General features: G+C 36.4%; 1 protein-coding gene across 4 annotated transcripts in view; it reads left to right on the top strand.

The window, feature by feature from the left end:
* Positions 1-18,423, top strand: part of iars1 (isoleucyl-tRNA synthetase 1) — an 85,919-nt gene extending 67,496 nt beyond the window's left edge. For all 4 annotated transcript variants that reach the window (XM_046875179.1, XM_046875180.1, XM_046875178.1 and 1 more), the window contains 8 exons: positions 12-124; positions 1,381-1,476; positions 3,108-3,284; positions 3,809-3,929; positions 4,739-4,864; positions 8,784-8,927; positions 13,162-13,314; positions 18,172-18,423. In XM_046875179.1, coding sequence (XP_046731135.1) covers positions 12-124; positions 1,381-1,476; positions 3,108-3,284; positions 3,809-3,929; positions 4,739-4,864; positions 8,784-8,927; positions 13,162-13,314; positions 18,172-18,251 — 1,010 coding nt within the window. In that variant the 3' untranslated portion in view covers positions 18,252-18,423. The remainder of the gene's footprint in view (positions 1-11; positions 125-1,380; positions 1,477-3,107; positions 3,285-3,808; positions 3,930-4,738; positions 4,865-8,783; positions 8,928-13,161; positions 13,315-18,171) is intronic.

The following is an 18,423-nucleotide window of genomic DNA, read 5'->3' as shown; positions in this document are numbered from 1 at the left end:
TTGTCTCCCAGGATCTATTGTAGTGGACGGACACGAGCTGCATGAAGAGGATTTGCGACTGATGTACACCTTCGACCAGAAATCAGGCACGGCCATGCAATATGAAGCTCATTCAGATGGACAGGTACTGTGCAGTCTTTCCGATTTATAACAGCCCACATAATCGCGTTTCAACAACTCATAAAAATTTGTTTGACTAGGAATTTTACCTCAGTGATACAGTCTTTGAACTAACAATGGAGAGTTTGATTGTGTTTAATGAGCCGAGTATTTCAAACTGTCCATTTTAATGAACTGGACAGTTGAACATTCACTAATTTGGTTTCATCTACGAAACTATACGTACATCTCCAGTTTGCACCACATGGCAATAATATTCATGTTCACCCCTGGGAAAAAAAATTTGTTAAGCCCAATATGGCAAAATATGAAGCTTTTTTATGATGTGAACAAACAAAAACAACTTTGGTCAGAATATTTGCTACCGTTTTCTCATTTAATTTTGCTGAACATAACTGTTTAGGGAAAAGACAAGGACATTCACTTATATAGTCGTCTTGTACACAAACGTAAAATCACGAGAACATCAACACTGAATGGAAAAACACTGTCTCCTTATTCTGTGAAAAACTATCCCATATGACATTTCTTTTTCTGTTTGTTAAATTCTGTCTAATTTCCTGCCTAATGATAGCTGATTTATTACACCAATCAAAGTTTCATATTTTGCCGTTACGGGCTTGTACCATTTTTCTGTGTAGAACATTGAAGTCAAGGATTCGTAATGGATTTTTTCCAGTAGTATGTTGTTGGTTATTTTTGGTAATTTCAGTTCCCAAACATGGCCAACAATAAGGATTATTCAGCTCACTGAGTTAGTCGAATGTGTACTTTATGTTTCAACGTGCGAGTATCTCAGGTTGGCTCAGTCAGGGCTCAGTGCAGATTGCTATTGCAACTGCTTGTATATTCAAACATGGTGTTTTGAGTCACAGTTTTATCGTTAAAGAAAAATGTTTTTGAAAGATTTATTAAAGAGTCGGCTCAGTGGGAAAGATTAGATCGAATGTCTATTTTTAATGTTTTGAATTAAATGTTGCCAGATTGTTTATTTTAGATCATTTGGTCAAGATTTTGGCACAGGCATTGCCATTTTATTTTGGGCTGCAAATCATGTGTTAAATCCATTCCAAAACAAAGAAATAAACATAGAGACTATGGCTGATTGGCTACATTGAGGGGAAGTTTGAAAAATAATTTCCAGTTAAATATGTTTTAAATATAAAAAATCACCAGAAAGTGTAAAGTAAAATATTCTCTAACTTAGTGTAATATCCAACAAGGTCTTAATATTATTTGTTTAATGTGGTTTTTTTGTAGCTCTTGGTTCTCTTAGACATCACTCCTGACCAGTCAATGGTTGATGAAGGTGTGGCTCGAGAAGTTATTAACCGCATTCAGAAACTGCGCAAGAAGGTAAGATATTGGTATGGTTAATTTAGAACTATTTTTATATATATATATATATATATATATATATATATATATATATATATATATATAAAATTATTATTATAAGATGTTAAGGTTTTTTTCAAGGATGGACAGGATTAGAAATGAGTTTATTAGAGGGACAGCGTATGTACAACGTTTTGGAGACAAGGTGAGGGAGGTGAGATTGAAATGGTTTGGACATGTGCAGAGGAGGGACATGGGTAGGAGAATGTTGAGGATGAAACCACCAGGAAGGAGGAAAAGCGGAAGGCCAAGAAGGAGGTTTATGGATGTGGTGAGGGAGGACAGGCAGGTAGGTAGTTTGAAAGAGGCAGATGTAGAGGACAGAGGTTATGGAGACGGATGATCCGCTGTGGCGACCCCTAATGGGAGCAGCCGGAAGAAGAAGAAGATTTTATTATTTATTTATTTAATTATTTATTATTATTTTTTTATGTTTTAAGAAGAATTTAAGGCAGACATTTGATGCACTCATCTTTATTCCTGTGAAATTCCTTTATCACTCCACCCAGTGTTTGTTTGTCTTTCTCTTCCCTCTTGGGGTCTGGCTCATTTTACTTTCCCAGGCTTGTAGTACTGCTAAGAAAGAAAGAAAAAAAAAAACGCTTTATTTTCCACTCCAGAATTACATGTACATGGAGCAGAGCAGGCTTAATAAGCTTAATTACCCAGTCCACTCGGAGACATATGCTGCTTTTTGAAGTGTTATGGAGATCAGGAAAGTAAGACGGATTTCCTTCTGCCCTCCTTTTCTTCCCCCCTTCATTAATAAACAAACTTTTTATTTTCCATTCCAGCCTGCTGCCTGGTGTATGCCATATATGTTCTGTACATGTGAAGGGGTAGGGAGTCTCTGGCCAAAAGCCAAACCTGAATTCCTTTCTTATTGAAACCCTGGAAAAAAAAAAAACAGGAGGAATTTTCCATGGGAGGGAATTAGAGTTTTTGTTATCCTTTCTTTAAAGGGAGGCACTGATTGTTGGGGGTTGAGTGGTGCAGAAAGTCTGTTTATGATTTTTTATATATATATATATATATATATATATATATATATATATATATATATATATATATATATATATATATATATATATATATAAAACTGTAGTTTATACACTGTAGTAAATAAAAGGATAATGCACCACCATTCTGGCTGATTTGTGAAGAAACCTGTGTGGGAAAAGTAATCTAGTTAATTAATATTCACTGAAATAAAGTGAATTAAAAACTGCTTAATACAAGCTTAAGGAATGAAAAATAAAAAAGCTGGTTTGAAGAAATAATTATTTATATACAGACACTTCAATTCATGTCTTATCTCTTTAAATTCAAAGATAAAAATGGCATGAACGTGTCGGCTACACAAACATTTCTCCTCACCAAATGAGGCAGGAGTTTTCTGTGGCCAGAACATTTCACATTTATACCTCAGCACTGCCACAAAGTCCTGGCTGTTGGCCTGTTCAGCATGAAAGTCTTCGTACACGGAATGGATTCACTTGTTAATAATAAAAGCAAATGTTTCCAATATAGTAGAGCTGATAGGGGTTATTAGGATTCGAGTAATGTTTGCTATGTCTCTTTCTCTCAAGGGTCATCTGGTCCCATCTGATGAGATCACTGTGTACTACAGCTCAGAGCCTGCAGGTGATTACCTCGACAAAGTGATCCAAGCTCATTCGGACTTCATCTTTGCCACTATAAAAGCTCCTCTAAAGCTGTATCCCGTTCCCAAGAACGCCAGTGTGATTGTCCAAGAGAAAACTCAGGTGAGGTTATTTTATTACATTTTTTTATACCTATTAAAGTCTATTAAAAAAAATACTTTTTTCTATTAAAAAAATTTGGGGCAGTGGTAGCTCAGTGGATAAAGCTCTGTGTTACTGATTATAAGGTCAGGGGTTCAAGCCCTGATATGGCCAAACTGCCACTCTTGGGCCCTTGAGCAAGTCCCTTAACCCTCTGTGCTCCAGGGGTGCCGTATCATGGCTGAGCCTACATTCTAACCCCAGCTGATTTGTGAAGAATTTCACTGTGCTGTAATGTATATGTGACCTATAAAGGCTATTCTATTCTATTCTATTCTAGTTTGTCGACACCTAACACATCCGGACTCCTAAGTTCCATTGAAAAGTGTTTTAGTGTAAAGCAACAGCTTACAAAAGATATTTAATGCAATTATGTGCTTACAGAAGGCCCGCTAATGTTAGCGTCAGGCGTCCACCATATATTGTGAATGGTGATTTTTCCGACTTGGATGTTGAGTGTATGATATGTTGTGTTTTGGGTGTAGTTGAAAGGTTGCGACTTGGATCTGACCATCATTAAGGGAGCAGCGGCCTCCAGAGCGCCACTCACCGGCCCTGCATGCGCTCACATCAACATCTGTGTCAATCTTAACAATAAGCAACAAGGTAAAGAAATACACGACGTGTCAACCTGAAATAGCTAGTACATTATCGGTAGAATGAAAGAAACCTCCATAAATGGGGATATTATTTGGGTGGTGGATGATTCAGCAATAACACCTTCACTGTAGGTTGGGTGGAGCTGGTGTGATAGTATTTTATGTCTCAGTGGACATTGAAAAAAGATGGATGGATGGATGGATGGATGGATGGATGGATGGATAAACATAGGCAATCAGGCATGCAATAAAAACTACTAAATACTAAATATGTAAAGGTTCAATTAAAAAAAAAAGAGTTTGTGACACACACCCTCCTCCAACCACCCGACGAGTAGAATTAGCAATAATTCCCTGGACAGAGAATTAACCTTTAACCCTCAACTGCTTTGCGTTGTATAAATTAGATAATTGTAAGTCGCTCTGGATAAGGCTGTGTACCAAATCCCATAAATGAAAATGTCAAATTTAACTAGTAATAGACATCTAGTATAAGCATGCAAAAAAAATAAAAAATTGAACTATTCAATTATTAAATCTATTTAATGCCATTTGGTGTTATATTGGCTAATAGTTCTACTCATTTTAAGCATTTATTTTTAGAAACAAGCAAAATTATCTTCTAATAGAAAACTATAAGCCTGAAATGAGTAAGAACGTCCACAAATAGGTATATAACAATATTATACTTGGTTTTCTTGTAATCTTATAAAAAAAAAAAAAAACTACATACATTTGACTATATTTAAGATTGCCTTATTTTCCCTGTGCATAATTTAAAGTAACTCAGACTAACTTGTTTTGTCTTTTGTTAAGAGGGAATGGTTCTGCTGGAAAATCCTAAGGGAGACAACAGACTGGATGTGGAGAAGCTTAAAATGGTTTGCCGCAGCATTTTTAACCTCAACGAAACTCCTTTGGCTGTTTTCAACGAGGCTACTGGTAAGATTTTTTTAGTACATCATTATTTATATTCCAGCAATAATTCACTTGACAGTTAAAAATTCATGCAATAATACACATCATGCACTAGAGTAGTGTATTGGATCATACTGAATGTTTTGCATATTGCATCCAATAATTGCTCCTGTTACTCATCAATATTATTTAATTGCATTAAGTCCTTTAGTGGGTCAGTTTCTTTGTAGATGGGGGTATTGTCAGTTTTTTCTGGTTTGTTAAGCATGTTAAAGCCCCATTTTAAAAGGGATAAAGCTTTGATAAAGATATTGGTTTCAGTGTTAAGATATTTCAAGGGCATTAAATCAAGCACTGCCGTGCATTTCTGAGTAAATCTGATCTATGCACTTCCTGTGTCAGTACCGGCCACAGATACATTCAACAAACAGACCTGATTTCACTTCACAAGAAATGTCAAACATTTCCCTTAATCATCAAGACATCATCATGGAAAGAAAATGGGCAAAAAAAGTGAAACAAACCCAAATAAAAGAAACTCCCCAGCAATGAAGGAGGAATTTTGAGGAATTTTACCCAGAACATTACATGCAGTAAGAGGTAGAAAGTGTATATAAATGATGATGAGCAGTCCTCCATCTATTACTAATTTCAAACCACGGCTCAATCTTCATTTTTTTATTTATAATTCATAAATTGATATTTGGATGACATTAATCTTTGAACTGTCAATGTACCAAAGCAGCTTTACAGAAATAAATCGATTACGAATATACATTTTGTCTCAAAAGGGGAAACTATCCTTATTTGGGTGACACCAAATGTCCATCCATTATAGTTCCATTATAGTTGAGATTATGTTTACTGATGGATGCTTAAGTGCAAACTGATCATGGCAATTGTAGATTTAAACCATTGTAGCCAACCACTTATATTAGTTAAAAACAAAAAATCTTATTGACATTTATTAAAACTTAACACACCTGCTGTACTACACACATTATAATCAGAATCAGAAACATGAGGTGGCATTAAGGTTAAAAGTATTAAGAAATATTAAATACTGGCTTTTTTTTATTGACGCATAAAAGAAAATCTAAAACATGCCGTTTCTTTTTTTGTTTTTGTTTTTTTGTTACATTTTGTTTTTTTGTTTGCATTAATACACTTGACCAGCTAATTTGCAGTATATAATATTTGTTGACTATGTTTTAGGTGTCCAGGCAATTAAAAGTATGGGACTGTGCATCACAATAGTCTCCTCTGGGGGAAAAAGTCCCAATAATGTCAAAATATCAAGCTTTTAATGGTCCTGTAACAAATAATTGGGCAGGAAATAAGCTTTTTCCTTTGGTTTCTTTACATGCTTAAGCTGTGTGAGTAAACATGTAGATAGATTTTTACAGAAATAAAAGTAAGCATTGTTTCATTCAGCGTTCCTGCTCGATAGAATAGCTCAAAGTATTTCATTCCCTTTTCCATTTTTATTCAGCTGCAACAATAATCATAGGTGTTTATTTCATATATATTTATATATGACCGTGTTATTATTCAGACGATCCCGAATTCTCCAGAATTCAGTTGTGATCATGAGCTCAGGTTACTGTAAGGGCGAGTTTTGCATGTTCATGTTTTTTTCCGAATGTTTTATTTTTCACATGAATGAGTTCATTACCTTTTTCATTTTTATGCTTTTTTGTAGTTTTGTGTACTTTTTAATGTAACTCACTTTGTTGGGAAAGTGCTGTATAAATTGTGGATTTTTTTTTTTTGTGTGTGTGTGTGTTTTTAAAGCTTGACATCTGTTTATCTGTTTTACACTCTGGTTGTTTATGTGGCCCCTAGTGAGGGACATGTACCTGCCAAAGAGGTTCTGCTCTAGTGACTGGAGCGCTCTCTCTCTCTCTCTTTCTCTCTCTGTTTCTCTCTCTCTCTCTCTCTTTCTCTCTCTGTCTTTCTCTGTCTGTTTGTCTTTCTCCCTTTCTCTTCCTTTTCCTCTCTCATCTTTTTCTGTGTGTGCTTGTGTGTTTTGGAGATAAGGGAATGTAAGGTCTCAGGAGACAATCCAATCTGTCACTTCTCCATCTTCCAAAATATAAATATGCCTAAAACTCTTACAGAAGCATATTAAAGACTAGTACAACAGTGTAGCACATTGATTAATAAATTGCTAAACAAATGAGTAAAATTAGTAAAAGGCCTCATAGTTAAATAAATCCATTTAGTAAAACCGGTTCCGTTCATAATTCTGTAGTGAAATTTAATTTAACAATTGACTCTTGACTTCCTGCCATGATGATAAAAAATAACAATACAAATTTTGTAGTCATTGTTAAAATATACCCTCACCACTCACTTGAATGGGGACACCTGCACACCTGCTTATTTATTCACTTATCCAATTGTGCTAACACCAATATAATTAATACATGGCTGCTACATGATTGGCTGATGTCCAGTTGTTTCTATTAAATTGAACATTTACATTTATGGCATTTGGCAGATGCGCTTATCCAGAGCGACATACATTTTCATACATATTCATACAACTGAGCAGCTATGGGTTAAGGGCCTTGCTCAGGAGCCCAGCAGTGCCAACTTGGTCTGGCTGGGTTTTGAACTCACAACCTTTAGATCCAATGGCGAACACCTTAACCACTAAGCTATTATCTCTCCCTGGTGCTCTTGTGAAGACCTGGCAGTAATTTTGATATGAAACCTGTACAGTCCCAAAATGTATGATCTATCACACACCCACTCCCATAATTAAACATTAAGTATTAAACCATGACCTGAGCGCTGTTTGCTTTTATGGTTGCTTCAGTAACGCACATGTACAAGCTTGTTGTGTGTAATAAATCATTCACTGATGGTTGGTCTATTGACAGTCACTGAGGACGGATATTAATCATAGTGCAGGCTTGTGTAACTGGCCTGAGTGTTTGATAACAGTGCTGTGTTTTCCTTTCCTGATGTTGTTTTTCTCATCAAAAAACAAAACACAATTGATTAACATGAAGCAGGACTCCTGCTGCCAGCACAACAGATGGAAGGCTATGATGATGGCGACACAACAGAGGCGTTAATGAGAGGAGTGGAAGATGAGGAAAGAAACTGCTGTTGACGAGCTCAGTGAATGTCTACAAACACTTAATTAGAACTTGATGTACCAATAATCAGTTAAACGACGTACCACAATGTTCATCATTGAAAATATTGTCTTTCACCACAAGTAGCGAGTTAAGTTTATCGATGACTAACGACGAAAACAAGATTTTAAATCATACCAGACTGAACTCTTATCTAAAAAAGTTTATCCTTAAAAAAAGGTTTTTGGAGTTAAGCCGTGTACCTGTTGGTCATTGTTTTATCAGGGGTGGGAGTCTGAATGGTATTTGGCAGAACTTTAATCCATTTGGTGATGTAAAGTGGTGGATAGTAGAAAAAAAATGTTCTTTAGTATTTAAATTGTGTAAGACATTTTCATTACCACTGTACATAGCAAAATCTTGCTGTTCCTGCGTACATCGAAGTAAATACAAGCTCTCGAAGGTACTCTCACTGTGTGTCTGTAACAACAGAAGGCACTTTCCTTAAAAGGGTTATTTTGCAGAGGAGAATGGAACCTTGAATTTTATCAACTTACTAAAATATAGTTCAGTACACAAAAACAAATTGTGCAACCTTAGTTCACCCCAAAGAAGCCTGGGAAATTATGATCTTGAGTCTTTGAGTAAGGTCCTTAACCCTTAATTGCTCATTTAAAGGCTTAGATTGGATCCTGCCTTACTGTAAATTGCTTTGGAAAAAGGCATTGACCAAATGAACGTGTTTAAAACAGAGAGAGAGATGATGATGATGATGATTGAATGGTAGCAAGATCCATTAAAAAGCAATTGTGATGCAAATGACTCCAGTTCACTGTGATTGTGTTTGTTTACAGAGCTGAAGAACAGCAGTGATCTCCTGGCTCTGAGTGGGAACACTTTGTGTGTGACGTCAGGAGTTCGTCCTACAGATAAAAATGTCTCGGACTCTCTGCTGTGTCCTTACATCAACCTGCAACTCCTCAATGCACGTCCTGCAGGTACATCACCTTTTTTTTATTTAATACTCCTTTGTATTCAGTCAGACTGATGCTCAGTCCAGACCTTAGCAAATAGGACAAATCCATCTACAGTGAGGAAAACAAGTATTTGAACACCCTGCTATTTTGCAAGCTCTCCCACTTAGAAATCATGGAGGGGTCTGAAATTGTCATCGTAGGTGCATGTCCACTGTGAGAGACATAATCTAAAAAAAAAATCCAGAAATCACAATATATGATTTTTAAACTATTTGTATGATACAGCTGCAAATAAGTATTTGAACACCTGTCTATCAGCTAGAATTCTGACCCTCAAAGACCTGTTAGTCTGCCTTTAAAATGTCCACCTCCACTACATTTATTATCCTAAATTAGATGCACCTGTTTGAGGTCGTTAGCTGCATAAAGACACCTGTCCACCCCATACAATCAGTAAGAATCCAACTACTAACATGGCCAAGACCAAAGAGCTGTCCAAAGACACTAGAGACAAAATTGTATGCCTCCACAAGGCTGGGAAGGGCTACGGGGCCAAGCAGCTTGGTGAAAAAAGGTCCACTGTTGGAGCAATCATTAGAAAATGGAAGAAGCTAAACATGACTGTCAATCTCCCTCGGACTGGGGCTCCATGCAAGATCTCACCTTGTGGGGTCTCAATGATCCTAAGGAAGGTGAGAAATCAGCCCAGAACTACACAGGAGGAGCTGGTCAATGACCTGAAAAGAGCTGGGACCACCGTTTCCAAGGTTACTGTTGGTAATACACTAAGACGTCATGGTTTGAAATCATGCATGGCACGGAAGGTTCCCCTGCTTAAACCAGCACATGACCAGGCACGTCTTAAGTTTGCCAATGACCATTTGGATGATCCAGAGGAGTCATGGGAGAAAGTCATGTGGTCAGATGAGACCAAAATAGAACTTTTGGGTCATAATTCCACTAAACGTGTTTGGAGGAAGAAGAATGATGAGTACCATCCAAGAACACCATCCCTACTGTGAAGCATGGGGGTGGTAGCATCATGCTTTGGGGGTGTTTTTCTGCACATGGGACAGGGCAACTGCACTGTATTAAGGAGAGGATGACCGGGGCCATGTATTGCAAGATTTTGGGGAACAACCTCCTTCCCTCAGTTAGAGCATTGAAAATGGGTCGAGGCTGGGTCTTCCAACATGACAATGACCCGAAGCACACAGCCAGGATAACCAAGGAGTGGCTCTGTAAGAAGCATATCAAGGTTCTGGCATGGCCTAGCCAGTCTCAGACCTAAACCCAATAGAGAATCTTTGGAGGGAGCTCAAACTCCGTGTTTCTCAGCGACAGGCCAGAAACCTGACTGATCTAGAGAAGATCTGTGTGGAGGAGTGGGCCAAAATCCCTCCTGCAGTGTGTGCAAACCTGGTGAAAAACTACAGGAAACGTTTGACCTCTGTAATTGCGAACAAAGGCTACTGTACCAAATATTAACATTGACTTTCTCAGGTGTTCAAATACTTATTTGCAGCTGTATCATACAAATAAATAGTTAAAAAATCATACATTGTGATTTCTGGATTTTTTTTTTAGATTATGTCTCTCACAGTGGACATGCACCTACGATGACAATTTCAGACCCCTCCATGATTTCTAAGTGGGAGAACTTGGGGTGTTCAAATACTTTTTTTCCTCACTGTAAATCCAGCTATGGCACAGTAAAGCAAATATGCTAATAATTCAATCTTTTTTTATGTAAGCACAAACACACGATCTATAGAGACTGAGATAATAGTAGGGCTGTTTTTCTGGAATTGTATTTTGGAATCGCTTGAGTGTTTGAGTACCGTCATTTCCAGACTATAAAGCGCACACAAATATAACCCGCACCCACTGAATTTTACAAAGATTTTTATTTTGAACATAAATACACCGCACCTGTCTATAAGCTGCAGGTGTCTACATTGAAACCAATGAACTTTACACAGGCTTTATTGAAAGACAGTGACTGTAACACAGCTTGTATCTAAACAGTAGCCTACCAAGAAAGTCATTGTTCACTGTCTTTCTCCTTCCTTTCACAACAATTTCTCTCGGGAGTTTATTTTTTGGCATCGTCGTGCGTTTAAAAATCAAAAATTGTTTAATATAAACAATTTCATTGGTTCACCTGAACCCGTTCGGCAATTTCATTGGTCTAATGTTATGGGGCTCAGTTTTTTGGCTTGAAGCTTGTGAAACCAGGAAAAACCCAGGAAAAATCCATAAATTAGCCACTTCCTTGTTTAAGCCGCGGGGTTCAAAGCGTGGGGAAAAAAAGTAGCGGCTTATAGTCCGGAAAATACGGTATTCTTTTTTTCATTCAAGTAAATAGAGCAGAAATTTGTACATGAAGATCAATAAAGTTTGTAATAGAGAAATACATTTAAATACAAATAAACTAAAATACCTATTAAACCTTTTTTTCCCCCATTTACACTATTAGAGCCCTGATCCCGAGCAACTATTATCTAATTTATAAAACCGAGCAGTTGAGAGTTTCTCAAAGCATCAACAGTGGCTGCTTGGTGGTAGTGGGAAATCTAATATAGAACTTTCTCTTTTTATATACATTGGGTACAGATTTTTTGATTATTTACATTGTACTGTATCTCCTGCCTGACGCAATTAATAATACACCAGCTGCTATTCTTTCATAGAGCATTCCTTTGCTTTCTTGACCACTTTTTACATCTAATTATCAGACGTATACTCTGACTGTCCACATTATTACTAATGATGAGGTAGAAATCATAAATTCATGCAGATACATGTTTATAAGTGTAAGAAGTTATTGTTCATGTCAAATAGAACGGGGAAGAAGTGTATTCTCAGACTTTAATCGTAGCCTGGATGCTCGGCACAGATGGGCCAAGTTGAGTATTGTAGAATCTCCTGGGACCAACAGTCTTTGGAGTTTACCCAGAATGGTGCGCAAAACAAAGGAGGAAAATGGCCAGATTGGGTCAAGCTGCTAGGTAGGATATTGTAACTGATCTAGTCATTCTTTGCAATTTTTGTGAACATAAATGTTCCTCAGCAAGCCTCGAGGTGGATAAGCTACAACATCAGATCACCACATCAGGTTCCATTCAGCCAAAAACAGAAATCTGCGACTCATTTGAAACTGTACAGTTGAAGATTAGGAGGAAAAAAGTCTGGTTTTAGCTTTCATCTTTCCTGTGTAAATGAGTCTGTACCCATGATAGTCTCAGATTCCTGTTCTTGACTGACAGGATTGGACCTTGTTTTGGTCTTTCGCTTTTGTATCTCATCCACCTTAAGGTTTGATGTGTTGTGCATTACGAGATGGCTTTCTGCTCACCATGCTTCTATATAGTGCGTATTTGAGCTACTGTAGACTTCTGTTTTCTAACCTCTTTTATCATCCTTTCTTATTAGCCTGTATACGATCTGCTTACAGGCTGTTTTTTGTTTTTCGCACCATTCTGTTTAAACCCTGTTTAAACCCTGACTATTGCGTGTGGAAAATCCCAGAAGCTCAGCGGTTTCTAAAATACTTAGACAAGCTTGTCAGTCACGAACACCCACAGCACAGTTAAAGTCACTTTTTCCCATATTCAGATTTTGACATGAGCAATAACTGAAGCGCTAGACCTGTATTTGCTGTTTTTTTTTTTCTTTGTTGCTGCCAAATGATCAGCCGATAAGATAACTGAATGAATGTGTACGCATTTCTGATAAAGTGGCAGGTTCATGTAAATAAATATGGTCGTTTTTGTTTTGTTTTTTTGTATTAATATTTTTTTTATTGACACTATACTTTTGCTGGTTGCAATTAAAATTGCAGTGTTGAGTATTATTTCTCAAAGGATTAATGTGTAACTCTATATACAGCATTGTGAATTGCTGATTTTATTAAACTGCATTATTGCATGTTATTTTTGTCAGATATTGGGCACTGTCACAATACACCAGTATTAATGAATTTCCATCAGTAAACATTTTAATTCCTGCCCGGCTCAGAGTTCTGGCTCTGGTGTAGCATATTTTTTTTAGTTAAAAACCAATACTGGTAGCTTGTAGACTTTTTTTTTATTAATTTCACACACAACTGGCCCAAGTGTTGGTACAACAGTATTTATTTCTATGTATTATAAAATGTGATATGAAATTAATCTAGTAATTAATCTAGTAATGGTATATCTATGTGTATTTGTCATATTAGTAGTTTAACACTAAGATTTTCATCCTCACACAGAGTGCCAGAGTGGTGATGTCGGCACATTGCTGCTCGCTAATCCTGTGGGTCAAAATAGCCTCCAGCCCACAGCCCTGATCACCGAAACTGCTAAAGTGTTTGGACTTAGAGGAAGGAAGATTAAACTCTATATGGACGAGGATCTCAGAGAAGGTACAGGAAGTTTTCTCCATACACCCTAAATAAGAGACAACTGTACAGTCTGCCAACTGGAAGTGATGTGGATGATTATTTAGGTCCCCATTATATTTGCCATTTACTACACAATGAAACATTGCATTTTCCATCTAATCTAGACCTGTGTGTATAACAAAAGGCTTCTGCCCTAATGTCTATGCTTTCTCATGTTTCACTTCTCTTATACGGCTTTGAATATAGAGTGCCTGTCAAAAATGTTCAAAAAACACCCTGTCCTTTGCAACAAACTCGATAAAAGGAAAAAGCACAAGAATTGGACGATAAATGAATGACTGACTGACTGGAAGTTCTGGTGTCTTTTATACACCTAGTGAGTTGCTATTAGGAGTTATTTCTTAGTAGTAGATCTTCTCTAGGGGCAATACTATAGAAATGACACTTGGGTATATCTTAGAATAGTCAATGTGCAGCTTGTATAACAGTACAGATTTACTGTCCCCTGAAAACAACTCAACATATTAACAGCCATTATTGTCTAAATAGCTGGCAACAAAAGTGAGTACACCCTAAGTCAGGGGTCACCAACATGGTGCCCTTTTCTTAAAAATAGCTTACCATAGCGCCACTTATCAGTGAGCTACATCAAATTTTTTTTGTTGCTATTTTTTTTTTTTATTACACTTGCACTGATGTGAATTTGAAAATGACCATATTAAAATATAGATGACTGGATATAGATAAATATCATCAATTATTAATAACACATAAATAAATTTTAATTGAGCAAATTTATTTCAGAACAGTGTTATTTCGACTTGTGTGTACCAAACTGGTAGCCCTTCACATTAATCGGTACCCAAGAAGTAGCTCTCAGATTCAAAAAGGTTGGTGACCCCTGCCCTAAGTGATAACAGCTGTATGTCATGTAACCATGACAAGCCACATGTCCTCTTCATCATTTTCATGTTTTTGTCTGACAACATCAATTTGTGTATCTTGTATCAGAGCAGTTAAAATTTGGTGCTTTGTGTACAATCCTCTCATATTGACCACTGGATGTTCAACATGGCACCTCATGGTAAAGAACAAAGAGGATTTGTGAATTAGAAATGTTGCTTTCAACAAAGATGGTCTAGGCTATAAGAAGATCGGTGGCCAGGGTCATACAGAGGTTTTCCGAGACGGGTTCCACTTAGAACAGGCCTCACAAGGGTCCATCAAAGAAGTTGAGTCCTCGTGCTGTGTGTCAGGTGCAGAAGCTGCTTAAAAAAAATCATGAGTGCTGCAGCATTGCTTTAGAGGTTGCAGAAACTGAAGGTCTGCTTATTATATAGCAGACACTAAATCTGTACTGCTATAAATACTGCACATTAACTACTCCAAAGTATATCCAGTTTTTATTTCTATGATCTCAAAAGAAGAAAATCCTTACAATTCCGCAAATCGGGAGTGAATGAATGAAGGATGTACGGAATGAAGACATTTGTTAAAGTATGCCAAAATAAGTAGAACAGTTAAGTGGATCATATCCTTGGAAAATTTTATATTAAATGTAAAAACACACTTACACACACACACACACACACACACACACACACACACACACATACACAACTGTTTAAATAAAATGTTTCCAATATTGAATTTTATTTAATCAATTTAATTTGTGCCAGGTTAATCAATCACAAAATGTTATCAATATAATAAGTGTATTGCATTACTTTGATATATTTTATTGTATTTTTATATTTTATTTTTTATAAAATATCCAACATTATGAAATATTAATTTATATATTATTTAACCAAGCATGCATTTTAAAATAAATTAACTGTGCTGAAATTGAACTGAACCGTGAATTGAACTAAAAACTGAGGTACGTAATGCAGTAAAACCCCGTTGGACGAGCATAATCCATTCTTAAAAATTTCTCGTAGGTCCATTTGCTCGTACGTTCGAACAAATTTTCCTCATAAGAATGAATGTGAAAGTGATTTAATCCGTTCCGAGATCTCATTCCATCGCTTATTTCTGCACTTAAAAAGTATTTGTAGCCTATTTTAACAAACAAATACACCGCAAATGACCGTAATGTAAACAGAGTTTAACACTTACCCATGTGGTAGTGGTTGATTGCGAGTGTAAGACACACACTACGCTCACCACGCTTAATGGGAGAGCTCGCTAACTCCAGTTGCAACAGAAATCATATAAGCACAGACAGGTTTCCAAAACTTTTTTATTTTTCTTGGCAACAGTGTTAATGGTTAGTCAAAGAAACTTAGAAATGAGCATCAGAAAATAATAAGGACATATTCCTCGGTCTTGCACACACGCTGTAATACCAAAAAAAATGCTGCGGCAGCCTATTCCCAAAATACGTCATCAACTATGCGACTGATGCTTCCCTCAGACGAAAACGTACAACCGGCAGCATGGGTTTGCTCGTGCCTTCGAAATTTGCTAGTAAAATAGGGTAAAAATTTTCAAGTAAGGTCGCTCGTATCTCCGTTTGCTCGTATTGTTAGTTGCTCGTACAATAGGGTTTTACTGTATTACATGCCTAATATATATTTATTCACAGTTCACAAATTCAAAATATGAATTTAGTCTGAAATGATCTGTTAGATAGCAACACATATTTCATGTACTGGGGGTTAATTATCATCTTCTTAACACTTCTTAAGTTGAGTTATTTAATGTAAACTTTTACATTTTAAGTAACTAAAATGTATTGTTGCGTCACATAACGGGGACAATAATGTGTAACTTGTTTGTCATTTTTATTATTATTTTTACTTCTCATAACCAAAAAAAGAAAGATTCTTAATAAGACATGAAGGAAAGCAGTGAGTGACTCTGCCATGCTCAGTATGTGCTGGTGATTAACGGGACACACGAGGGCTGACATGCTTAATGGCTTCTACTTTCCAAGTATTGTGAGGGATTTTCTCTATAATCCAGTGAATTACAGTGTGTCTCCTGGGAATCTTTGTGTTTCTATGAGGAGTTTTATGATGCCTCCTAATTACTTGGGCTGACTAATAGGTATCATGTTTGTTTATCTTATGCTTAGCGTTTTTTCTAGCCTTCTTTGCTCTTTTTTCGAACTTTTAGGTGGTTTTGTTCATTTTCTGTTGCACAAGTGTTTAAATTAGTACATTTAAAATGTGTATATTTTTTATTTTTATTTAAGTTGTCAAAATTATATATTTTATTGCATGATTGCTCTTTTCCTCTGATATTTACCTCTGATATTCCACAGCAATTTTAAGTTCCTATCTCTTCTTATCCAAAATGAAAGAAATACAAACACCTATTACAGAGCTTTGATAGTCAGCATTCTGTCTTAAGCCCGATAATGATGAAGTATGTGTTTATTTTATTGGCGGCTCACTGAAAGTGGGTCACATCCCTGAAGCTTTTTCTTTCGTTCAGCTGTTCAGGCTGCCACAGAGTTAAGCACGAGTCTTTGCCTGAGCAAAACGGGAATACACTCGTCTTACTTCTTATTTTCTAACTGAAGATGCTAATGTTTAGACTTAGCATCTTAAAAGAAAAAGAAAATTAAAAAAAAAGCAATGACCATTTCTCTAATCAAAAAATTATTTCTCCACACATCCTACTTGATTTGTTTTCTGACACTGTGAGACTGTTATTGTGTGCAAAAATTCAAAAAATTGAGAGGTAAAACTGCATTGGTTATATTTTAGACTTGAGGAAGCGTAGCCAAGTGCTACAGTGTTAATGGAAAGTTAAGGTGAATTGTATCATTGACTCAACTTTTTCTTTTCCTTTTTTTTTTTTTCCTTTTTTTTTTTTTTTTTTTAAATCCAGCTCCTTCTTTCTCCCTGAGCTCTCCAAACTCACCCACTTCTGCAATCAGCTTTCCTCATACACATTCGTTATACGCACTAACAAAAGTAAGCAACGGCTACTCCGACCTGGATAAAGCAGTCAATGAAGATGTATGAATAAGTGACTGTAAACGTCTCCCTTGACACCCAAACTGGTTTACCGGTGGCGCTGTGGTAATCATCACAGCTTTTCTATTTCCCGCAAGCTGCGTACACGACCACTTGCTCCTTCCAGCAAAAGAATAAAAAACACCCACTTCTACAAATGTTCCATGTTTAAGCATCTGATGATCTGTGTAATATGACGCACAGATTCCTTTATTTATATTTTTATATACAGTATTATATATTTTCAACCTGTAGCCTAAAGCGATAATTTCTAGTTTTTTAGAATTTATTTCTAGTAAGTTCAATATAATAAGTCATGCAACATGCATAATGTTGAACACACCTGCACATAAGATGTCCTCTTTATTTTACTTTGCACTTACGAATAACTACGACAGCATTAACAGTATGAAAAACATAAATGAGATCGTGCAGCAACCAAGAAAAGATTGAGTTTGGAAACATCCTTTAAAATGCCTCACACACACTCACTTGGCATTGTTTCAATCAGCTTCATGAGAAGGAACTACTAAGAAGCTTTTTATAAAGTTCCTAAAATAACTGAGCGACACACCGCTTTCATATGAAAGCTACTTGCTTTAGGGGAATTATTTGTTTTTTATTTACGTCAAGCCGCATATTGAAAGTATATCTATACGTGAATTCATCTATACATCTATACATGTCTTAGAAATCGATTTTAAAGCATATATCAATTTGAATCCAATGGCGTGTACAATGCTGCGTGTCTGAACGATGGAGTGAAAATGTGCTGGATAATCAAAACTAATACACACATGCTAGGCTCTAAAAGCCTGATCTTTGTTTTGTTTTGTTTTGTTTTTTAAAGAAGATTCGAAATTTAACATAGTATATTTATTTGTATTTTTTATTTTTTTTATTTCAGAATTCACTGAGACATCTCTGAAGAACCTGAACACGAAGACTTTGTACGTACAAGCTCTTCCCACAACCGCAGAGGCATAGCTGTGTCATAATTGTTAACAACAATCTTCTTATTCTGTTACCCCTGAACATCTTACTCAACCATATAATTACAGGATTTTGGTGCATTTAGTAAATGAAGAAGAAAAAAAAGTCCCCTCGTACATTGTTTACTGAATGGATTCTAATACCAATAAAAATGGCATTTACCCGA

Source organism: Silurus meridionalis, chromosome 19 (genome assembly GCF_014805685.1).
Source record: "Silurus meridionalis isolate SWU-2019-XX chromosome 19, ASM1480568v1, whole genome shotgun sequence".
NCBI classification, from domain to species: Eukaryota; Metazoa; Chordata; class Actinopteri; order Siluriformes; family Siluridae; genus Silurus; species Silurus meridionalis.
Note: the sequence above shows the minus strand (reverse complement) of the source record. Positions and strands in the feature narration are given on the sequence as shown.